Here is a 26,438-nt window from a genome sequence, read left to right as displayed (position 1 = left end):
TATATATGTATGTATATATATATATATATATATATATATATATATATATATACACACATACATATATATATATATATATATATATATATATATATATATATACACACACATATATATATATATATATATACACACATACATATATATATATATATATATCATTTTATCATAGCCAGGACTTCAAAGTAAATCACTTAATACTGAGATTGCTTCATTCAAGCATAGCTAGGAATTAAATAAATCACTTAATACTGACATTGTTCATTTTATCATTCGCCAGGACTTCGAGATAGATCGCACAATACTTAAAATTGTTTTCCTTCTACGATTTCACTTAATAATTAGATTGATACATTATATCATCAAAATATATCACTTAATATACTTTCTATCAAAATACATCACTGAATACTTAGATAGATACTTTTTATCCTCAAAGTATATCACTTAATACTTAGATTGATACTTTCAATTATCAAAATATATCTCTTTATACATAGGTTGCTACTTTCAATGATCAAAATCATTTATATCACTTAATACATAGATTGTTACTTTCTACCATCAAAATATATCACTTAATATTTGGATTGATACTTTTTATCATCAAAGTATATCACTTAATACTTAGATTGGTACTTTTTATCATCAAAGTATATCTCTTAATACTTAGATTGATACTTTCTATCATCTAAGTATATCTCTTAATACATAGGTTGATACTTTCAATGATCAAAATATATCACTTATTACTTATATTGTTACTTTCAATTATCAAAATATATCACTTAATACTTATATTGATACTTTCAATTATCAAAATATATCACTTAATATATAGATTGTTACTTTCTATCATCAAAATATATCACTTATTACTTATATTGATACTTTCAATGATCAAAATATATCACTTATTACTTATATTGATACTTTCTATCATCAAAGTATATCACTTAATACTTAAAATTGTTTTCTTTCTACGATCGCAGGCGCGGCTTACAATTACGGCGATGGCGACAGTTCGAGCGACTCCGAGGAGGAAATAACCAACCGTCTCTCGACTTCGAAGAGCTTCCCGTCGGCCCTGCGAGACAACGGCCACCATCACCACCACCACGCCAATCATGCCCACCACAATCACCCAACCCACAATCACGCCCACGTCACCTATTCCACTCACGCCCCCACATACCATTCCTACAACAATTACAATCACCACAACTATCATCAGCTTGGGCCGTCGCGATCCTCGTCGCAGTATTCTGCGCCCGACGAGGCAGTCTCGGCAGGTAGGATCCTGTGAGGATTTATGTTTTATATCATCCTATGCCTTTGGGTCATTTATCCCATTAAGTATAGGTAGGATCCTATGAGGATTTATGTTTTATTTGGGTAATTTATCCCATTAAGTATAGGTAGGATCCTATGAGGATTTATGTTTTATTTGGGTAATTTATCCCATTAAGTATAGGTAGGATCCTATGAGGATTTATGTTTTATATCATCCTATGCATTTGAGTAATTTATCCCATTAAGTATAGGTAGGATCCTATGAGGATTTATATTGTATATCATCCTATGCCTTTGGGTAATTTATCCCATTAAATATAAGTAGGATTTTATGAGATGGCATGAGATTAATATAAGGTCCTATGATAATTTGAATTTTTATATCATCTTATACGTTTGAGTAATTTATCCCATTAAATATAGGTAGGACTGCGTGAGATGGCATAAGACCAATGTACATATATTATTTCTATTATTAGTTAGGAGAAGTGTCTGAATATATCATCATCAGGGAAAGGAATTAACGTTATTTTAACTCAGCAAATTATAATGATAACAATTTATATGATATTTTAAAACTGTTTTAAAAAGCGTTATTTTAATCGGAAATTCTCCGTAAAAATGTACTGTTCTCAGCTGTATTTCAGTAAAATATAGGCGACCGTAAATTGACTATACTTTGTTATCATCTTTTATGGGTTGGTGACCGTATACTGCATGACCCTATGAGCATCAAAGCAAAACCAACCATACTAGTTTGGTTTGCTGTGAGCAATCAGTTTCAAGTCTCCCACCATCACCCACTTCCAGGTCGAGGGGATGGCTGCCCGTGCGACACAACGAGCGACCTCATCTCGCTCGCCGAGAAGGGGCGAGCAGGTGTTGGCGGGGGAGGAGGAGGAGGAGGTGAAGAGGATCCCGTTGGCGTCGGCGTCGGTGTGTCGTCTTCGTCGGCGTCTTCGTCGGGGTCGACCACCAGCGGCGACGACGACCTCCTAACCCATCGGGCGCTGCGACACAGAGACCCGAGGGCCTACCGACAGATGTCGCCCAATAGGTCTCCTTACGATGAAGGATATCAGCCGGTGGGTGTTGCTTCTGTGTTATGACCAAGTTATAGGATGATATGATTTTAAAAGTTATGATACAAAAAGATATGTGGTCAATATTTCTTGCATTTGTTAAAACCTGATCGGTCTTTTTATAACAATTTTATTAACATTGACTTTATACTATCATTGGTACAATCTTCATACTGAAACCAAAAGCATTGTCAGACCTGATTTTGCTTCATTACATTGAAGTATTTAGTTATAGGAATATTTAATAGTATACATTCCCTTCAATACATTGATAAAACGTTCGCTCTAAAATATCCCTGCAGGGCGAGGATGGCCTAGCTGGGGAGGCCCTTCTAGCGAGGTGCGGTTCCATAGAGGCTGGCTTCGCCTACGACCTTCCAACGAAGACCCTGACGGTCCACGTTCTCCAGGCGAAGGACTTGCCTACGAAAGAGAGAGGAGGAGCCGCTAATACCCAGGTAAAGAAGTCAATAGTGAATAGCATATTGGAGACGTCCCTGCCTTGATGGACTGCGGTTTGAGACAGGCTTAAGCTCGATACTTTCTCGTAGTAACTGTAACCTCGCCATTCTTGTGAGCTAGGTATGGGAGATCTACTGGACTACAGTTAAAGACAGGCTCAAGCTCAATAGTTTCTTGTAGTGTCTGTAACTTCACCAATCTTGTGAGCTAGGGATGGATGATATGTTGGACTATGATTTGAGACAGGCTCAAGCTCGATAGCTTCTTATAGCGTCTGCAACCTCTCCATTCATGTGAGCTAGGGATGGGGGATCGGCTGAACTTGGTTCGAGACAGGCTCAAGCTCGATAGTTTCTTGTAGCGTCTGTAACTTCACCGCCCTTGTGAGCTAGGGATGGGTGATTTTCTGGACTGGGGTTCGAGACAGGCTTAAGCTTGATAGCTTCTAATAGTGTCTATAACTTCACCATTCTTGTGAGCTAGGGATGGGAGGTTTAGGGGAGCCTATAAGTCTACCTGCTTGGTCATTAGCAGCAGTTAGAGAAATCGGTTAAATGAAACGATTGATACATATTTCAAGTAATAAATCCTGGACAGCCGGGGGAAGAGGGACTAATGCAAACTGACTAGAAGTAAAAAGAGCAAAAATCAGTAGATTCAAGTCTAGTTTAATTGTTCTTTTTGTGATGAATATTGATTACCTTTCTCTATAACTCTTTGTATGCATCTTGCTTGAATTTATAATTTACAGTTGGATAGAGGAATTGCTGGCACACCTCGCTCTGAGGAAGTGCTCCCAGTCGCAGTTGGTAGCTGAGGTAGGCGGGCCTACAAACAGGAACTCACCATGCAGTAAGGGTGTGACAGGGTGCTTTTTCTCGGAGGGAGGTTTGCCAGGAATTCCTGTGTTCAGCTGTAGGTATATATATATATATATATATATATATATATATATATATATATATATATATATATATATATATTCTTGAGGTCTGTAATGCAATTACAGATTTTGAAAATTAATATTACGACTATTGTATCACAGCTATTGTATCGTCATGAGCATCAAAACAGAGCCACCCATACTAGGTGGGTTTGTTGTGAGCAATCAGGCTAAAGTCTCCCACCATCACCAATTATTTATGGTCACCGTGATGATGAACCCTGCGTGAATTATTCATTCTTGTTTCCCTGCGTGAATTATTCAGTACACTTTCCATTCATTCCTCTCTCTTCTGGTCTTCTCTTCAGGTGCGGGTTCTGCTGTTACCCGGACGCAAACAAAAACACAAGACCCGAATCAGACCCGGGGAGAACCCGCAGTTCAACGAAGCTTTCGTCTTCACCAAAGTCAATCCAGGTGAGCTAGCTAAGGTGTTGTTCTTGTTGTTGTTTTCATTAATTTTGTTGATTTTATTAGTATTGATATTGTTGTTAAGTACTGTTATTATCATTTTTAAATGTTGTTGATATTATTATTATTATTATTATATATATATATATATATATATATATATATATATATATATATATATATATATATATATATATATATATATATATATATATATATCTTGAGATAGATGATTATAGTTAACCCTGTACCCTATGACATAGTTTTACACATACCAACATTGTAATATTATTATTATTATTATTATTATTATTATTGTTATTATTATTATTATTATTAATTGCTAAGCTACAACCCTAGTTGGAAAAGCAGGATGCTATAAGCCCAGGGGCCCCAACGGGGAAAATAGCCTAGTGAGGAAAGGAAATAAGGAAAAATAAAATATTTTAAGAACAGTAACATCATCTAAATAAATATTTCCTATATAAACTATAAAAACTTAAACGAAACAAGAGAAAGAGAAACCAGACTGAATAGTGTGCCCGAGTGTACCCTCAAGCAAGAGAACTCTAACCCAAGACAGTGGAAGACCATGGTACAGAGACTATGGCACTATCCAAGACTAGAGAACAATGGTTTGAGTTTGGAGTGTCCTTCTCCTAGAAGAGCTGCTCACCATAGCTAAAGAGTCTCTTCTACCTTTACCAAGAGGAAAGTAGCCACTGAACAATTAGAGTACAGTAATTAACCACTAGGGTGAAGAAGAATTGTTTGGTGATCAGTGTTGCAAGGTGTGTGAGGACAGAGGAGAATCTGCAAAGAATATGCCAGCCTATTCGGTGTATGTGTAGGCAAAGTGAAAGTGAACCGTAACCAGAGAGAAGGATCCAATGTAGTACTGTCTGGCCAGTCAAAGGACCCTATTACTCTCTAGCGGTAGTATCTCATGAAATAATTGTGTTCCCCTTATAGTAAAACTCATATTGTAAAAGACATGTGAAATTCAAATTCAAATTCAAAACATTTTTTTGACATAAAGTGGTCAAAAGGAGCTGTTAGTCTTGCTAGACAGCCCACTCTATCTTTAATTTACATAAATTATCTTTAATTTACATAAATTATCTTTAATTTAAATAAATGAACAAAAGCTAAGTACAAAGGTAAAACCTAGCAATAATTTACATAAACCAAAAAATACAATTAGTAACAAATAGTTTTTACAAATGAAAACACCTTCTACATGAATAATTTCACATTTACCCAAAGTACATTAGCACAAACCTTAACTTTTAGCTAATCTACAACTGGACGAGGTAGCTAAGCACCCCATGAGTTATCTAATTAACCATTATAGTTAATCTATTACCCATTGGGTTAACTTTGAAATGCATTATGTAACCTTGGACCATCTTACCCATGAGTGCTTTAATCAACTTACCAGGCTGACACTTGCACGACTTTTTGCCACGAATTTGTCGTGGCAAGTCGTGACATTTTGTGGCACGAACTAGAAAATAAAAAGAAATAAAAATTACCTCAGAATCACAGCTCACCTGTCCATATTGACACGAACTGGCACGACGAGTTCATGCATAGTTTTAGCATAGTTTGCGCACTTCCCGCATCGTCCCGACGAGTTCACGAACAGTTCGCGCATAGTTCACGCTGCGTTCACGAAATTTTGTCGTGACCAAAATTTTGAACATTTCAAAATTCTCGTCACGACATGCCACGATGTCACGACAGGTTCACGACGAGTTCACTCCAGTTCACGACGAGTTCACGACGAGTCGTGACAATGCGTGCCACAAATTCGTGCAAGTGTCAGGGTACCTTTAATGTCTCTTGCTTGAGGGTACATTCGGGCACACTATTCTATGTTGATTCTCTTCCTCTTCTTTTTTTGAAGTTTTTATAGTTTATATATAAAAGATTTATTTTAATGTTGTTACCGTTCTTAAAATATCTTATTTTATTTGTTCATTGCATCTCTTGTAGTTTATTTAATTACTTATTTCCTTTCCTCCCTTGGCTATTTTCCCTGTTGGAGCCTTAGAGCTTATAACATCCGGCTTCTCCAATAAGGACAGTAGCTTAGCTGGGAATAATAATAATAATAATAATAATAATAATAATATTTTCTCAAATACCTCAAAACATTGGGACTACTCTATCTATTTCCTTTCCTCACTGGGCTATTTTTCTCTGTTGGAGCATTATGGCTTAAAGCAACCTACGTCTCCAACTAGGGTAGTAGCTTAGCAAGTAATAATAATAATAATAATAATAATAATAATAATACCACCTCTTTTTTCCATTACAGAAGACGTTCAGCAACTGGGCGTGCGTCTACGTCTGTACGGCTGTGAGCGCATGCGCAGAGAGAAGATGGTGGGCGAGGTCATTATGCCCTTCGCTTCCATAAACCTGACACAGGGCAATACCTTCTGGCTCACACTCGAACCTAGGGCCAACTTAGCTGTGAGTAGTCAATGGGGTTTTTTATTCGATGTATTGTAGGTGCGTTAATGTTTATATATATATATATATATATATATATATATATATATATATATATATATATATATATATATATATATATAAATTATATGGATGAAAATCAACACAATTTCGTGCTCAAACAGAAATAAATTTCTACCTCATACTTGGGATCGAACCCTAGCCCCTAGTGGCATGTCTGGAAGCGACCTGGCCTTTCATTTGAAGGGGCTAGGGTTCGATCCCAAGTATGAGGTATATATATATATATATATATATATATATATATATATAAATATATATATATATACATATTTATATAGAAGCATTGATATTATATGCTATTGTAGTTGATATTTACATTGATTGAAATCACGAATGTTAGTAATACATATTCATATATATATATATATATATATATATATATATATATATATATATATATATATATATATATACTGTATATATATATATATATATATATATATATATATATACTGTATATATACATATACATATATATATATATATATATATATATATATATATATATATATATATATATATATATATATATATATATATATATATATATATATATATATATATATATAATTTTTTAAATGTTACAAATACCCCTTAAAATCAAATTCACGCTGCCTTAGGATCTCAAACGCTTAGGGAAATTTCTTTAATAACAAATATTTCTGCCCGGCCAAGGACTCGAACCTGTGGCCGATAGAAATAAGGACAAACATTTGACTGTTTAGACCAGCCTAACCTTTATTTGGAAAACCTTTTTCATACCTTGAAAATAAATCTGGATCAACCTTTATTGACATCCTAAAACCTATCATTTTGGTTAACCTTTTCATTGAATCCAAAAATGTGAAAAAGGGAAACCTTTCTTGTGTCTTGTGAATTGGTGGCAATAATTTAAAATAACTTTGGTATCGTTACTGAAGAAGCCCTTCCCTTTAAACAATCTTTTGTATAGAGCAAAACTTTATTTATATTCTTATTAATCCTGGAGACATAATAATTCATATTCTCATTAATCCTGGAGACATAATAATTCATATTCTCATTAATCCTGAAGACATAATAATTCATATTCTCATTAATCCTGGAGACATAATAATTCATATTCTCATTAATCCTGGAGACATAATAATTCATATTCTCATTAATCCTGGAGACATAATAATTCAAATACTCATTAATCCTGGAGACATAATAATTCAAATACTCATTAATCCTGGAGACATAATAATTCATATTCTCATTAATCCCAGAGACATAGTAATCTTGTATGCTTACATTTCCGTCTCTCCAAACTATCATCTTCAATGCCTAGCACAAAATTCCTTAAAAACATCATGATCAATATTCGTACTAATAAAAATGTCGACAAATAATTGTCATATACGTTTAATAGCCTAGTTCAACATCCACATTGGCTCTTCTTGTTATAGGTATACTGTTTTTTCTGATTCATTTGCAGAGATCATCAGCATCCTTGTCTTGTAGGTGGCCTCTCTCTCTCTCTCTCTCTCTCTCTCTCTCTCTCTCTCTCTCTCTCTCTCTCTCTCTCTCTCTCTCTCTCCAGTCTTTCAGTCAGGTTATTTTCTTATTTACGATTAGCCTATCATTGACACACACACACTCTCTCTCTCTCTCTCTCTCTCTCTCTCTCTCTCTCTCTCTCTCTCTCTCTCTTAATCAGCTTTTTTATATTTACGATTGGCTGTGGCCGTATAACTGATATATATATATATATATATATATATATATATATATATATATATATATATATATATATATATATATATATATACACACACACACACATTTACTGGATTCCTTCAACCTATAATGAACCAAGAAAGCGCTTTACTGACATGCATACATTTACTAAGGAAATGATGATAAGGTTTATTTTATAAGTGATTTACACTCTGAAACGCCCTTATTGACTAACAAATTCGCAGGTGGATGACGTAACACAGTCAGACATTGGCGAAGACACAGAAATATGACAATTTTCTTTTTCATTAGTCGATTTGTCTCTTTATTACGCTGATTATAAGAGCGTCAAATTACACCATAGTCATGCAGCTTCTGGCATATAACTATTACTTCTTAAGTGATTTGAATCTGTAATGAATAATGATGTTCTCCATTCAAGGAAATTCCATTTGGCAGCGCTGTCCCAAACTCGTCCCACCAACTTTAACTATGCCAGTAATTGTTACTTTGGTCACTTGTACAGAGACATGACTTAATATCCATGTGTTCTGATGAAGATTGGCAATACTTAACACCTTTATAAGTAAACTCATCTTGCATCCGATAGCATATGAAAAATTCACACCATTTCCTGATAAAAATATCCATTCCTAATAAGGAAACAATCGTTGGACAATTTATCAACTACCATCCCTCTAGCCTCTTCCTTCCTACCACAGTTTTTTGACACACGTGGTCGTCAAATACTCAAATAATTGACTATATTAGTTGGGATAAGGTGCCTCTGATGCCATCTATTGGCGGTAAAGTAAAACTCGTTACGATGTAAGGGAGGGAGCTAGGGGGGGGGGGGGGTTGCGTTTATTATACCTTTCGGAATGTAACAATATTGTTATTCTACGTATTTTTACTAATTATACATGTGAGTCCATGAAACATATTAATTATCTTTTGGTTTCATATAAAGGTAATTGAAAATGAGATCAGATTACTGTGTAATTAATTGATTGTCTGGTGACACCCTCCCCCCCCCCCGACCCCCAAATGTAATTGAACTAACGATTGTTTGCTGAGGAAATATTTCTGTGATATTTATTATGAAATTTGCGATTTCTTAAGAATTAAGTTGTACAAGAACATCAAGTTACTTGCGCCTGTTTTATAGCAGTTTTGTGCCCAAATAACAACAGAAATGAAGTAATAAAAATCATAATGAGTGAATGATGGAGATAATTAGCAATTTAGTACTTTACTACTAAGGCCATCTATTGGCTAAGAAAATAAGCAATGTCTAGAGCTCTATAATCCTTGCATTCTGGAACCTTCCATGACGTCATTTTGGTTTAAAATAGCCCAAAATACCCTACTTGTTTGGAAACTGAATATAATCTATACCTGCCACACATATTCCCACGTAAGTATCAACCTATCTATCACCCTTTTTCAATTAGATAGAATCATTCACATGAATGGAACAAGGGACGTGCGCTGCCATCTTTTGACAAGAAGTAGAAACACTGATTCTATTCAAATTTGATGAAGTGTGTGATTGCTGAAACTTAATTTCACGGTAGTTTATTTCATTGCATCACAAATTCATAGTTCCAATAGTATCAACCTATCTATCACCCTTTTCCAATTGGATAGAGTCATTCACATGAATGGAACAAGGAACTTGCGCTGTCATCTTTTCACAAAAAAGTAGAGACATTCGGGTTCTATTCAAATTTGAGGAAGTGTGTGATTGCTGAAACTTAATTTCATGGTAGTTTATTTCATTGCATCACAAATTCATAATTCCAATAATGATATTTTTCTTATGATATTTAGGCTCTAAAGGTTATGGTGATTATATATAAAATATGAATTAAAGACCCCAAATTTAACCAAAATCTCTTCATGTACAGTACGCAGCAAATACATTTATCCTCGGGATAGTATTATTAGCCCATTAATTTTCATATTATATACACATGACATGTGGCTTGACTTAGAAAACAAACTCGTTGCTTATGCAGATGATGCTACTCTCTGCAGTAGTTCCATCTCCCGAATGTAGATCTGTGGCTTGCTGAGTCCCTTAATAGAGATCTAGCTAATATTAGTGCATGGTGCAAATTATGGGATATGAAGTTGAATCATAACAAAACTCAAAGTATGATTGTGAGTAGGTCAAGGACAGTGGCTCCTCAACTTCCCTATCTCAGCATTGATAATGTTTCTTTAACTTCGTATGACTCTTTTAAAAATTTAGGTGTGATTCTCAACAACAAATTTACTTATGAGAAACAGTTTAAGTCAGTGTTCTTCAAATGCACAAGAAATTGGCTTATGGAGAAAATCTTTTAAGATTTTCGGTGATCAATCTATTCTGAAGAAATGTCTTAATTCTTTCATTCTACCTTGTTTCGAGTATTGTTCTCTTGTCTGGTGTTCAACTGCTGATTCTCATTTTAATTTATTGTTCAGGAACTTACGGTCTACAAATTGTTTTTTATTCCTGATCTAGATATTGTCAATCTCTGACACCGTCGTTCAATTTGTTCATTATGCATGTTGCATAAGATTTTTCATAATTCTCACCATCCTTTACATTCACATCTTCCCTTACAGTACCATCCTATTCCTAATACTAGGTAAGCAATTAAGTCTAATAGTCATGCCTTCTCCAAAATGAAGCTCAATACTATGCAGTATTCCAGAAGCAAGTTGTGGAATGATCTTCCTAATCGGGTAGTTAAATCGGTTGAACTTCAAAAGTTCAATCTTGCAGCAAATGTTTATATGTTGAACAGGCTGACATAAGTCTCTTTTTATAGTTTATATATGATAAATATATTTTAATGTTATTACTGTTCTTAAAATATTTTTTTTCAATTGTCCATTACTTTCTCGTGTAGTTTATTTCCTTTCCTTTCTGGGCTATTTTTCCCTATCGGAGCCCTTGGGCTTATAGCATCCTACTTTTCGAACTAGTGTTGTAGCTTAGCTAATAGTAATAATACTAATAGAAATAATAGCTAATCATAAGCCCAATTATAGATGTATATCCCCTATAAACTGTGCCTTGTTACATGACTGTGTGTGTGTGTGTGTATATATATGCTTTATGTTTTCTTCTCTGCAAGAAACTAATCAGAAACATAATTTAAGCTACATTCCAGTACCTCGTGTAAACTTTGGAAACCTCAGGCGAATATCCATAGAATAAAAAAAAAAACTAGTTTAAAAAAACTGATGAAAATAACATTAGGATAAATTTAATCATATTCAGAACTTTCATTAAAAAATAAATGATTCTTATCTATCTTGAGTTAGAGTTCTCTTGCTTGAGGGTACACTCGGGAACACTATTCTATATAATTTTTCTTCCTCTTGTTTTGTAAAAGTTTTTGTAGTTTATATAGGAAATATTTATCTTGGTGATACTGTTCTTAAAATATTTTATTTTTCCTTGGTTCCTTTCCTCACTAGGCTATTTTCCCTGTTGGGGCCCCTGGGCTTATACCATCCTGCTTTTCCAACTAGGGTTGTAGCTTAGCAAGGAGTGATAATAATAATAATGATAATAATAATAATAATAATAATAATAATAATAATAATAATAAATAACAGTAGAATAAATTTAATCATATACAGAACTTTCATAAAAAAATAAATTATTTTTATCTATAATCTTGACTTAGCCTATTTTTCCTTGCTTCCTTTCCTCACTAGGCTATTTTCCCTGTTGGGGCCCCTGGGCTTATACCATCCTGCTTTTCCAACTAGGGTTGTAGCTTAGCAATGAGTAATAATAATAATAATAAATAACAGTAGAATAAATTTAATCATATACAGAACTTGAATAAAAAAAAAAAATGATTTTTATCTTCCAGCGTTCCGAGAGCCGGAGTGAAGTCTGCAGTTTAACCCGAAGCGATTCCACGGGGTCCACACACTCGGTCCACAGCGGGGTTCCGGAGCTGCTCGTAGGCCTGACCTACAACGGAACCACAGGGAGGCTGGCTGTCGAGGTCATCAAGGGATCACATTTCAGGTCAGACATTAACCCGAACCATTACGGTATATATCTTTTTTTCCATTTATCTATTCAAATTCTTGACTAGCACATTGCATGTGGCTGTACATTTTCTTATAGCACACGCTGATCAAAGCACATTTTGGCTTTTTGAGTACGTTTTGGTTTTTTTCGAAAGCTAATGGACGTTGTTTGCACAAACCTTCTTATCATTTACTCTTTATACCTTGTCTAGAGAGATTCCAAAGTATAGTGTTTGATACACAGAAAAAGATTTCACCAGCTGTGGTCACTTCTCTCTACTTTCACCGATTTAATATTTTTAGTTATTACTAACATGGATATGATGACTTACAACTATACTCAACTTTATGTTTATTATTTATACTTAGTCTAGAGAGATTCCAAATTATAGTCAGAGTGGAGTGTGTTCCATACACAGATATTTCAAATGATTTTACCAGCAGTGGTCACTTCTCTCTAATTTCAACGATTTAATATTTTTAGTTATTACTTTAACATTGACATGATGACTTACAACTATACCCAAATTTATTATTACTCAGAGTATAGTCAGAGTTGAGTGTTCGATACACATAAATTTCTAAAAATTTCACCAGCTGTTATCACTTCTCTCTACTATCACCAATTTGAAATTTTTCTTAATGCTAACATGGATATGATGACTTGCAACTATACCAAACTTTATTTTTACTCTTGATGCCTTGTCTAGAGAGATTCCAAAGTATAGTCAGACTTAAGAGTGTTCGATACACAGATATTTCAAAAGATTTCACCAGCACTTTTCACTACTTTCATCGATTTGAAATTTATACGTAAATTAACATATATAATGACTCGTACAACTATACCTAAGTTTATTTTTCTCTGCCCTTCACTCCTCTCACAAACCAGTCAAATAGTCCTTCAGTTTTACGATTAATTATAATTTTCTATCTGATTTTTTAAGTTAATTTTTGTGAGTAATGTAATCTTCTGTTTTTTTATAATTTTTCAAGGTATTACAGTTGAACTGTGAAAGTCTTTATATTTAATTTTACTAAACCTAAAACTCACTCACTGGAAACAGTAACACAGTGTCACTCACAATAGTTCAGACCCCTAAGATCTGTTACAAGTGTCAGAGAAAGTTAGACAATGGTGGCTAAAGAAATCATCATTTGAATGCTTAGCAAGTTATCAGTACCATATGTGTTCTGGATCTTAATTACGGATTGCCTCTAAAACCAAATCGCTATGGTATAGTGCAAGGTTAAAAAAAACGATAGAACATATGAAGATAGATTTGTCAGAAAGGAAATGTCTGGAAGAGGGAGTTCCTCAGGGTAGTGTGCTGAGTGTAACTCTATTTGCACTAGCCATAAGAGTAGTTGCAGTCTTCTAGTCTATGTCTCTGGATGAAGATGTACTTATGCCAAATATTTCTAGATCAATTCTAGGTCAAAACATCTAATCAAATATTTATAAACTAACTTCTAAGTATGACTACGCCCTCTCCCCCGTAACCAAGGGACGGGGAGAGCTGCGCGTGACCGAAAAGAAATATTTAGTTTATAGAGGAGATTATTATTATTATTATTATTATTATTATTATTATTATTATTATTAGTGGGAGAAGCAGGAAAGCAGGATGCTCTAAGCCCAAGGGCTCCAACATGGAAAATATCCCAGTGAGGAAAGGAAATAATCACGATACTGTCATTTTATATATATTTGGTAATTGCTTTCACTAGTAAGTTACACTTCTCACTACTTTTACCATCTGGTTTATTTCTCACAAGCGAATTGATACACCTCGCCAGTTTACAAATTGATTTGTACATTTTTTTTTTATCAGGAAATTGGAAGAGCTGTATTCCACTTATATTCAGACTATATGCAAGAGAAAGGAGCAATTATAACTCAGTTATGTAATGAAAAATATCTTGAGGTTTTGATAAGGCTGAAGTTGGTCAGATAGTATTGGAGGTTAACAGTATTCTTTTTTATTTTTTAAACAATTAGTTTGAAAACAACAAACTTACAACAACCACTTTGTCTTATATACATACATATATATATATATATATATATATATATATATATATATATATATATATATATATATATATATATATATATATATACAGTATACCCTTGGTTATAGATCTAGCTTTTCCAATAGAAAACATGAAAACACAATTTCATGACTATTTGACTTAAGTTTTTTTCAAAGAATGATTAATTATTTACATATAGACACATTTATATATATATGTATATATATATATATATATATATATATATATATATATATATATATATATATATATATATAAATGGTTGGACACTGGAATTCCAGGCGCACGTCGCTCTGAGGAAGTGCAATCTGTCACAGCCTTACTGCGCGGAGAGTAACAAATCAGTATCGGTGGTTGGCGGGGCTACACACGGGAACTGTTGCTCTTTAAGGGTGTGACGGGGTACACTTTCGCAAAGCGACTGCTATGTCCAACTGTAAATGTAAATATCTGTTCATACAATGCATTTTGAGCATTCAAGCTATATCTATAATCTGCATGTGTCTTTTGCATCGAACATAAACATCCAAGAAAGACTCTGGTAAATTTCACTGTATCCATAAAATTTAATTTGTTTACTTTCTGTCTTGTATTTTATTTTATTTTTTTCTTTATTTTTTGTATGTGTGCGGATTTGCTTACCTCTCTGTGTTTGCACCATACTTTCCAGTAACGACATCGATAGTGTAATTCCACCTGGACTGTGGAGAGTCTTGCCCAGGGATATCCGCCGCGCAGGGCCGATAATGAGGTGCTTTGGGTTCTCTTCCTTTCTCCTCCCCTGTTTGAGAGAAATATACAATAGACTCTTACCCTCTATATTTTTCATCTCTCTGTCTTTTTATGAGATTAGTTATTTTTATATTAGCACTGACAACCTGTTTTTTTGTTTCCCAAAGACCCTTTTTTTCCTCCTTGAGTTCCCTGGCCCCTTTCAGAGAGTTTCTGACTAAAGTCGCTGCAAAGATTCTTGGTGAAATAAGCCCCACCCCCTGATGACGTCGTAGCCAATCATGTTGTCACATCACATGGGAGCCAACGTGATTGGCTCTAACATCATCGGGGGAGGTGGGGGTTATTTTACCCAGAATTTTTGCGGCGACTTTAGGTACGTAGCTTTGTCTGATCCAGTGAATTTCACATCCCAGTTTATTGTGAGATATAGATTAGGTCTCGGTTCGTTTTCCTATTTGATGCTTGGCATTTTTTGTGTAGAGAGTTCAGCTTAAGACCCCCAACTAGACAGAACACTGCCAAAATGTATGTTAAAGCTAGCGCCATCTACTTTTTGTTTTTTTATGGATTTTACTGCCCTGTCTGTGTTCGCGAAGTCCGTATTGTGTATCCACTAGGGTTGTGACGTTGTCAGTTCCTTATAAGCGTTTGTTTGGTTGCCTTTGAGTTTGCAAAGAATGAAGGTCAGGTTTATTATGTTTAAAGATGTCATAAGTTTTTTTTTTTAGAAGAAAGTGCTGACTTGAAAGTTATTGAAATGAACTACAGTAATTTCTTCATTAGCACAAGAATGATATAGGTTTTACTCCCCCCCCCCTTTTGTCATTATCATTATCGTTTTGTGATAAGTTCTGTTATCATTTAGCTAAAAGAAAGAAAAACTTTCCAAAGATAGTTTTATTAACTGCAGCTCTGGTCTTGTTTCTTTTATTTGTTAATATATAATTTATTAGTAATATTAAAGAAAATCAATTGATTTTTTTTTCTAAATTAGGTGTAGTGATGAAAACACTTAAGGTAATCAAGATAAGTAAAAATTTAATTTCAATGAAGTGTAGTAAAATGGATTTTAAATGCTTTCATAATTAAAGAAAAGTTTGTAATTAAAAGCAATATATTATAAAGAAAAACAAAAGAATAAAAGCAAAACGAGTAGACGGGGTAATATGAAAATAATGAACAATAACAAATATTTCAAATTATACTTCCTGTCGGTTGCTCATGTCATAAAGGTTCAAAATGGGAGATGTGGCTAACATTCAGGAAACCTTTGTTGGTGGTAGAAGTTTCTCAACAATATTCATACTCAATGGAGAGTTCATATGAGAAGGTAACTGTTTAAGAGTACCCTAGAAGGCTTTTCCAGTCAAGGATGATGTCTGATGTAATTGTTCAGTGGCTACTTTCCACTTGTTAAGGGTAGAAGACACTTTAGCTATGGTAAGCAGCTCTTCTAGGAGAAGGACACTCCAAAATCAAACCGTTGTACTCTAGTCTTGGGTGGGGCTATAGCCTCTGTACCATGGTCTTCTTCCACTTTCGTGGATTAGAGTTCTCTTGCTTGAGGCACACTGTTCTATCTGTTTCCTTTTCCTTTCCTCTCTGGGCTAGTTTCCCTGTTGGAGCCCTTGGCCTCATAGCATCCTGGTTTTCCAACTAGGGTTGTAGCTTAGCTAGTAATTTTCAAAAAGATTCCTCTCTTGGTTCAAGTTTCTCAGAATCAAAGCAACACCCTGAAGTAAAAGTAAATTGGGATACAAGGAAACTTGCCGTTATGTCTCAAAATATATTTACAGTATATGTACATACTGGTGTACAGTTTATAGGTAGTTAGAGTCGAATACATTTTGTGACCATCACGGATATTGTTGCTTCTATCCATCTTTGCTCATTTTCTAGCTTAGATACTCAAAGTCTTTGAGCTGCAAATTAAGTTACAAGTAGAACTATAGTCCATTTCTTTTAGCGATGCATATTTGCACAGACTCGCGGCGGTACCCTTTTAGCTCGGAAAAGTTTCGTGATCGCTGATTGGTTGGAATTATCTCGTCCAACCAATCAGCGATCCGGAAACTTTTTCCAAGCTAAAAGGGCACCGCTGCGAGTCGGTGCAAATAGGCATCGCTAAAAGAAATGGACTATAGACATCTTTTGATAAATTGTGCTTGTTTTTCTTAACTCGCTTCATTATACTAAAGCACACATATTGTTAAGAGGATATTTCAATTCGCTTTTGAAGAATTCTCAAAGCACTTTTCATTCATATATCTTGATATTATAAGGCTCGTCTCTTCCATTTTGACAGAACTGTTTTAGAAAACTGGAAAATGGATAATCACCCGGTTGTCATCTGTGTAGATAATTATGTATGCCCTTTCTGAGTGGGGATACCTTAATGTGGTGTATCGACATGCCCAGCAAAGCTGTGCCAGGCAGGGCCACCATACTAGATTGGTTTCTGTGAGCGATCAGACAAAAGTCTCCCACCATCAGCAATGCGCAGTGGCCTGCGTGGTGATGAAAACTGGACAAATCCCAAACATGAATAAAGACATGACTGAGGCCTTTTTCCTACAGTGGACTAGAAACGGCTACATTTTTGGGTTGTTGTATAATGGAGTTTTCCCTTGATCATTCCCAGTCAGGGCCCTTTTTTCATAAGGTATAAATTGGTTTACTTCTTAACAATGGTCTTATCATTAAGTTCTTACTAATTTCATCTTAAGCCATAGTCATTTCTCTTGAGCAAGGTCTTATTTTCATGTTCTCTCGCTCATATCTTTCCCCAGCCATAATTGCTTTCAGATATTATCGCTAATTTCCTTCAAATTTATGGGTTTTTTTATGAACAATGACACATCTCAGAAGCCCTAGATGGTATATTCTGGTGTTCTTGGTTCTTTTCAGGTCTTACTCCTCTTGCAACAAGATGAAGTTAATTTCAGAAGTTATTACTGGTGTCTTTCATAAACATGACATTTTTTGGAAGTTGTTGCTGACATTTTTATCTTTTTGAAGGGTGTTGTATATAGTTACAACTAGTTTCTTCATTAACCAAGGTCCTGAAGCTAGTATAGGTAGCCAGCTTTCTTTCTAAATGATGATTGGTTTTTATGAATTATTTTATCGTTTCTTTTAATTTTGATAATTTCCGTTTTACCTCCAGTTATTACTTTTAATCATGGTTATTCTCGGTCTGTAATCTTATACATCACTACTGAATATCCTTATTCATTAACAATTCATCCACATGTTTTAAAAACAACTCATTAAAGACAGACAACTCTGAAACTAGGTCCGGAATCCTTTTCCAGATTTAAGTAGAAATTCCTTGATCTATTCAGTCATTTTCTGGAAATATCCTCTAGATATATTTCTCTTGTCTCATTGCTTAGAAGTAAAGGTGTGAAAGAGGTTCGAGTCTGTTTAGTTCAGGAAGTATTACTAGAGCAAGCTATATTTCTGCCATGTTATTTTCCCATTTGGAATATTCAAAGGTTTCAGGAAGTATTACTATAGCAAAGGTTTTAGGAAGTATTACTAGAGTAAAGGTTTATGGGGTATTACTAGAGCAAAGGCTTCAGGAAGTATCACTGGAGCAAAGGTTCCAGGAAGTATTACTAGAGCAAAGGTTTTAGGAAGTATTACTAGAGTAAAGGTTTATGGGGTATTACTAGAGCAAAGGCTTCAGGAAGTATCACTGGAGCAAAGGTTCCAGGAAGTATTACTAGAGCAAAGGTTCCAGGAAGTATTACTAGAGCAAAGGTTTCAGGAAATATTACTAGAGCAAAGATTTCAGGAAGTTTTGCTAGAGCAAAGGTTTCAGGAAATATTACTAGAGCAAAGGTTTCAGGAAGTATCACTGGAGCAAAGATTTCAGGAAGTTTTGCTAGAGCAAAGGTTTCAGGAAGTATTACTGGAGCAAAGGTTCCAGGAAGTATTACTAGAGCAAAGGTTTCAGGAAATATTACTAGAGCAAAGATTTCAGGAAGTTTTGCTAGAGCAAAGGTTTCAGGAAATATTACTGGAGCAAAGGTTCCAGGAAGTATTACTCGAGCAAAGGTTCCAGGAAGTATTACTCGAGCAAAGGTTCCAGGAAGTATTACTCGAGCAAAGGTTCCAGGAAGTATTACTCGAGCAAAGGTTCCAGGAAGTATTACTAGAAAGTATTACTATAGCAAAGGTTTCAGGAATTATTACTAGAGTAAAGGTTTATGGGGTATTACTAGAGCAAAGGCTTCAGGAAGTATCACTGGGGCAAAGATTTCAGGAAGTTTTGCTAGAGCAAAGGTTTCAGGAAGTATTACTGGAGCAAAGGTTTCAGGAAGTTTTACTATAGCAAGCTATGTTTTATTTTTGTCTTCCCCATTAGGAATTTGTATGTTTACATGTTCCGCGAAAGACCAAAGCAAATTATACCATAGATATTATTAGGAAGCATATAAACGTTTTCTGTACAGAAATGTTTTTTTTTTTAAATCCACAGCCAGTTTCGTTGAAACAAAATCTCTACCCAAATGACCAGGCAAATAAGGATGACCTACTTCACAATTATTAGCAGTCAACCCATCCTTCTACAGCCTTTTGTTTAGTTGAAAAATACTCCAGACATGCCAGAATCAGTCTTAAAGGCTAATGCTGTCTGGGGATGGATAGGAACTTTTTAACAGAGATGGCCCCTTAAGAGTCACTTCATTTGTTATCATGGTTGGTGTTATCACGATAGTTAGGTGATGATTAAAGAATGTTAGCTTAGTTTGATTCATTTTTTCTGACAATTATTTTAGCATGTCAATCAATTCAAATTGAGAAATCTACCGTCATGGGAACTTGTCATTCCAGTTAAGGCATGTGCTTGATTCTCAATTGAAAGGATTATGAGAATTAATTTATTTTGTTATTTACTGTAACAAGGATTGTATACGTGTTACAATTCCCATGTTTAGTTGTCCATTATTGGCCCAGGCTGTGACACCACTGGCCCATAAACAAGTCTGCAAATCAAAGGCACCTTTAATGCGAGCTTCATGACAGAACGTAGCATCTCTCTGGTTGTAATTTTCCATCTTGACCCTTTATTAAATTACTTTCATTTATTGGCTCAACCTATTTCACCACTGGCATATAAACAAGTATGTAATTCCAAGACGCCTTAAAGAGAGTTTCAGGACAGAGCGCAGCATCTCTGGTCGGATTTTTCCATATCGACCCTTTCTTAAATTACACTTATTAAGGTATGATTATATTCGTGTCATGGAATTATTTAAAGTCATCTGTTTACTTACAGAGGCTCAAGTTGACTAGTTATTTACACCTATTATAAAATGGATATTCATTCCAAGACTGAGAAAGGTTGAACAATAGCAGACCTTTTAGCTAACCGTGCGCATCGTCACGAAGAACACAGCTTTGAATTCAATATGGTGTCCAAAAATACCATGGATTTATATCCTCTCTCCTTTAGACATTCTGCCAGAGTAATTAGCTTCTATTTTTGCCTTAACCTTTATTTTTTGCAGATCTTGTGTACCAAATTACATTATTTCATATTTCTGATGCACTGTAGTTGCTGCACAGTAATAGCTGGTTTGCAGGTAGTTGATACATTGTACTTCAATGTGCGTAGTACGTATAGTAGGTGCTCGTGACCAGTAAATAACTTGTGTTTCTACGAATCCTATTTCCTTGTCCGCCATAGGTCAGTTCTTAGTATATGTCTGGTTCTCAGTAGCAGCTTGTGCACGTATGTGTGTGTAGTAACAGCCTGTGCAATCATTTTACAGGAACAGTGATGATTTCAGGAACATGGCCAATACGCGTGCCCCGGACACGTATGTGAAGCTTGTGCTGATGTCGTCCAGCGGACAGGAGATCGCTCACAGTAAAACTTCCGTCAGACGTGGACAACCGAGCCCGCTCTTCAAGGAAACATTCATGTTCCAGGTAACATAACTTGTTTTAATTAATGAGTATTTTATGATTGAACTACAAGTAGCTATTAATTACTTATAACTCAATTAACACAAATAAATGCTACATAATAGATTTTATTGCCTGCATCATAAATGGATTTTTTATGGCCGGTCTGAACTACACTTGCCTCAAAACTGTACTTGAGCAAGCTAAGAACACTACTTGTTCAATAGGTAACTAAAGAGAAATTGGGGCTGAACTGATATTTTTAACCTTTCCACTTCTCCTGGCCTCTTCCATCCCTTGCCTTTTACCACCCCAGACTATATAGAATTATCTCAGTTGATTTTATGAGTCAAATGGTCCCCAACTGAAAAGGGCCCATGCTAGTATAAGGCCAAATTTATGTTTTTTTTTTTTTTTTTTTTTTTGAGGTGTGAAGTAATAAAATATGACGAACCACGTTCATTTTTTAGAGTATCATACTTTTAGAGTAAATTATGAAGTAGTATGTTGAGGTATTGCTATTTAATTGTCATTAATATAATAGACATTTGGAACCCTAGAGGTATCTGCTGCTTTGGAAGTCTTCCTTTTTAGCAAAAGGTTAGGCTCATGGCCAATAACTGTGGAAGCTACTGCCTCACAGCTGGACTATTAAGTCAATGGTTAGGTCCACTGCCACTAACTGTGGCAGCTAGTGCCTCACAGTTGGACTATTAAGTCAATGGTTAGGTCCACTGCCACTAACTGTGGAAGCTACTACCTCACAGTTGGACTATTAAGCCAATGGTTAGGCCCACTGCCAATAACTGGAAACTTCTGCCATTTAGTTGGATTATTAACTCAAAGGTCAGGCCCATCGCCAATAACTGTGGTTAATGGATGCAAGGGCATGCTATCCTAAAAACCCTCTGCCAAATTATAAACCATGCCAAGTAATCGACTCCTTAATGTATAGACAAAGGTGGGAAAGAAGAAGAAAAGAAGGTATCTGGAATAAACAACATAACCAAAGGGGATTTTATTACTTGAGAGGCTTTGAACTGAATGTCTATCCTGTTCTCGTCTTTTTTTCTAGTTCCCCTTTCTTAAAAAATAAGTTTGACAATCTTCAAGCTCTGTATTTATCTGTAGTTTTAAAGTTAGAGTTGGAGGATCGATCCAAGAGACTGGATGAGGAGCTATAGAGGGTACATATGTAAAATTCATCTTCCAAATTCCCTATTGGTACTTTTTTTTCTTGCTCTTACATCACTCAAATAATAACACACTTCAGTGGCTATTTGCTGATACGATTAAGTGCACCATACCATATTTCAAGTTAGGTAATATTTGAATTCTCAAGAGGTTTCATATTTCAAGTTAGATGATATTTGAATTCGCAAGTTTCATGGCACAAAGGCTATGTTTTGATTTTGGAGTGTCCTTCTCCTAGAAGATCTGTTTACTATAGCCAAAGAGTCTCCTCTATCCTCACCAAGAAGAAATTGGCCACTGAACACTTACAGTGCAGTAGTTGACCCGTTTTAATTCTGTAATACTGAACTTGTTTCTCTTCCAAGTCCTACAAGTCATAGCAGCTTCTTTTGCCTACAATGAACCACACTATAACCATATGACAGCCATCAACAAACATGCGTCTGTATAGAATCAAATCATGATATGAAGTTGTCAATCTGGTTTCAATTCTAGTATTACCCATGTGTAAACAGGTCATGTACGCTCCTAAGTAAACAGATCATGTACGTATCTAAATAAACAGATCATATACACTTCTTAAAAAACAGACCATATGCTTCTAAGTAAACAGATAATGTACACTTCTTAAAAAACAGACCATATGCTTCTAAGTAAACAGATCATATACACTTCTTAAAAAACAGACCATATGCTTCTAAGTAAACAGATCATGTACACTTTTAAATAAACAGATGATATACGCTTATAAGTAAACAGATATACGCTTTTAAGTAAACATATACAATTATAAGTAAACAGATCATATATGCTTCTAAGTAACAGATCATTTACACTTCTAAGTAAACAGATCATAGACACTTCTAAGTAAACAGATCATAGACACTTCTAGGTAAACAGGCCATACGCTTCAAAGTAAACAGATCAAACGCTTCTAACTAAACAGATAATACTCTTCTTAGTAAACAGGTCTTATATGCTTCTAAGTAAACAGATCATTCACTTCTAAGTAAACAAATCATATGCTTCTTAGTAAACAGGTCTTATATGCTTCTAAGTTAACAGATCATATACACTTCTAAGTAAACAGATCATAGACACTTCTAAGTAAACAGATCAAACGCTTCTAAGTAAACAGATCATAGACACTTCTAAGTAATCAGATCAACCGCCTATAAGTAAACAGACAATACGCTTCTTAGTAAATAGGTCTTACATGCTTCTAGGTAAACAGATAATTTACTTCTAAGTAAACAAATCATATGCTTCTTAGTAAACAGGTCGTATATGCTTCTAAGTTAACAGATCATATACACTTCTAAGTAAACAGATCATAGACACTTCTAAGTGAACAGATCAAACGCTTCTAAGTAAACAGACAATACGCTTCTTAGTAAATAGGTCTTACATGCTTCTAGGTAAACAGATAATTTACTTCTAAGTAAACAAATCATACGCTTTTAAGCATACAGGTCCAACACTTCTGAATAAACAAATATACATTTTTAAGTGAAAACTTTCCAGTGGATGATGAGTAGGCTCATCTTGAAGGTGGAGTTCCCCTTAGCTCCCCAATAGCTACAAACTTATGCATAAGTGTGATTGAGTGGATACTTAAATAACCCAACTTCTCTTTACTTTGGTTTACAATCTGCTGTGGAATGAATTAATTCAACTCTCAATTTAGATTAAAAGTTGTCAGTGTAAAGCCAGTATAGAATAATATGAAATAAAGATTTTAATCTATTATATATACAGTATATATGAGTGCATATGTATATATATACATATATATATATATATATATATATATATATATATATATATATATATATATATATATATATATACACACACAGTATATACCTTACTGAGTGGAGATACTGTAACGTGTAGAAAGGGTCTGTTTATCGCCATAATATAAAAAGTTGTACTAGTGAGGGACACCCATACTAGATTGGTTTGCTGTAAGTGATCAGACTAAAGTCTCCCCAAATCACCAATCCACAGTGGCCAGAGTGATGATGAAAACGGGTTAAATACCAGACATAAATAATAACTGAGGCCCTTGTCCTGCATTGAAATAGAAACGGCTGAATTTGTGTGTGTGTGGGTGTGTATATATATATAGTACTTACATTCACCTACTAAAAAAGATTCTATTTATGACAATAACATTGCAGTTGTACAAAGCCATATAACATCTCCCGTGTTTTCTTCGCAAAACAGGTTGCGCTGTTTCAACTACCCGACGTAACCTTGATGGTGTCTGTGTACACAAAGAGAAGCATGAAGAGGAAAGACATGATTGGCTGGTTCGCCCTCGGTCTCAACAGTTCAGGAGAAGAGGAACTCGCTCACTGGAACCAGATGCGAGACTCGAAGGGTGAACAGGTCTGCCGGTGGCACGTCCTCCTGGAGTCCTAGGGTTCTCCAAGATTCCTGGGTCCTCCTGGAGTCGTAGGGTCCTCTGAGAGTTGCGGGTCGTCTTGGAGTCCTAGGGTCCTCCAAGAGTCTCTGGTCCTCCTGGGATCCTACTGTCCTCCAAGTTCCGGATCCTCCTGGAGTACTAGGATTCTCCAAGAGCTCCGAATCCTCCTGGAGTCCTAGGGTCCTCCAAGAGTCCCGGGTCCTTCTGGAGTCTTAGGGTCCTCCTAGAATCCAGGTCCTCTTGGAGTCCTAGGGTTCTCCAAGAATCTTGGGTCCTCCAAGAGTCTCGGGTCCTCCTGGAATCCTAGAGTCTTCAAGGAGTTCCGGGTCCTCCTGGAGTCTTAGGGTCCTCCTAGAGTCCAGGTCCTCTTGGAGTCCCAGGGTTCTTCAAGAATCTTGGGTCCTCCAAGAGTCCCGGGTCCTCCTGGAATCCTAGGGTCCTCCAAGAGTCCCGAACAATGCTTGACTCGAAGTGACTGCGAGAGAGGAATTGCATCCTCGTCTTTAGTTAGATTATAAGACGATCTTGAAGACCTTGGATTGAACATTACTAAGATCTGGTACTATTGTATGCTCTGCCATCTTTGAGGGCTGTTCAAGTATGTATTTCTCTCAGAGAGACGTTTACTTCCATCGTTGTTTTAGTGTTGATCGCTACACGTTCGTCAAAATGTTTTGTTTCCACTCGCGGGTCAAGCTCCTCGCTTAGAAATGGTTCAAAAAGGAAGTAGGCCAATGAGCTAATCACTAATACATATATAAACTTTTGCCCTACATGTTCAGAGAGAGAGAGAGAGAGAGAGAGAGAAAGAGAGAGAGAGGTACCTCTAAATGATTATTCTTGACACAGAAGTTTCTTCGTTTTAGAAAAATGTTTGATCTAACTGTAAATGTGTTCTTGGTGTTTTCCCAAATTCATATATAAAATTATAGCCTTTAAAGATGTCCATATATTGTATATTATTATTCAGTCGACGTAGATTAATATATTTGATGAATTATGCATAATGTAAAGTTGCGAGAAACTGAAATCCGAATGGTTTAGAGAATCCTCACAAGATTTATTGCATTGTTGATTATAATTGATATAGAGTTGAGATATGAGGTTCTACTGTGAATCTCTAGTCTGTGATTCAAGAGATATTTTATAACACTGAGATTCTTTTCATCATAATTATAAGTGTGTTTGTCTGAGGCTATGATAAACTTGCTGCTTGATAGCTAGTCTTTGAGGAAAACTAACACCTAATTGCAGGCAATGTTAATTATTTTGATTTCATTAATAGAGTAAGTTGTAACGGAGGTAAGTGAAAAAGATAAGTTATATATGTGTATATATATATATATACATATATATATATATATATATATATATATATATATATATATATATATATATATATATATATATATATATATATAAATTTTGTTAATCCATAAATGAAAAGAGAAATATTATCTAGATACTATGAAAACTTATAAACATTCTTAAGTATTGGAAATTATATGGATAAACTTTTTCTGGTAATTGACTTTTCAAAATTGTCATATAATTAGCATAAATTCACGAATATTTCATACTGTGTAAGTTTCATCTAGGCTTTCAACTAACTAAAATC

General features: G+C 35.1%; 1 protein-coding gene across 2 annotated transcripts in view; it reads left to right on the top strand.

Moving 5' to 3' along the window:
* Positions 1-26,136, top strand: part of Syt14 (Synaptotagmin 14) — an 86,781-nt gene extending 60,645 nt beyond the window's left edge. Inside the window, exons 3-10 of one of the 2 annotated variants that reach the window (XM_068388813.1) lie at positions 993-1,292; positions 2,104-2,378; positions 2,678-2,833; positions 4,089-4,197; positions 6,515-6,672; positions 12,318-12,478; positions 21,078-21,219; positions 24,619-26,136. In XM_068388813.1, the coding sequence (XP_068244914.1) occupies positions 993-1,292; positions 2,104-2,378; positions 2,678-2,833; positions 4,089-4,197; positions 6,515-6,672; positions 12,318-12,478; positions 21,078-21,219; positions 24,619-24,816 (1,499 nt within the window). In that variant the 3' untranslated portion in view covers positions 24,817-26,136. Of the gene's footprint in view, positions 1-992; positions 1,293-2,103; positions 2,379-2,677; positions 2,834-4,088; positions 4,198-6,514; positions 6,673-12,317; positions 12,479-21,059; positions 21,220-24,618 lie in introns of both variants that reach the window. The other variant, XM_068388812.1, reaches the window with a different exon arrangement.
* Positions 26,137-26,438: the final 302 nt, after the last annotated feature.

The sequence above is a fragment of the Palaemon carinicauda genome, chromosome 16 (assembly GCF_036898095.1).
Source record: "Palaemon carinicauda isolate YSFRI2023 chromosome 16, ASM3689809v2, whole genome shotgun sequence".
Taxonomy (NCBI): Eukaryota; Metazoa; Arthropoda; class Malacostraca; order Decapoda; family Palaemonidae; genus Palaemon; species Palaemon carinicauda.
This window is presented reverse-complemented; position numbering and strand designations above follow the sequence as displayed.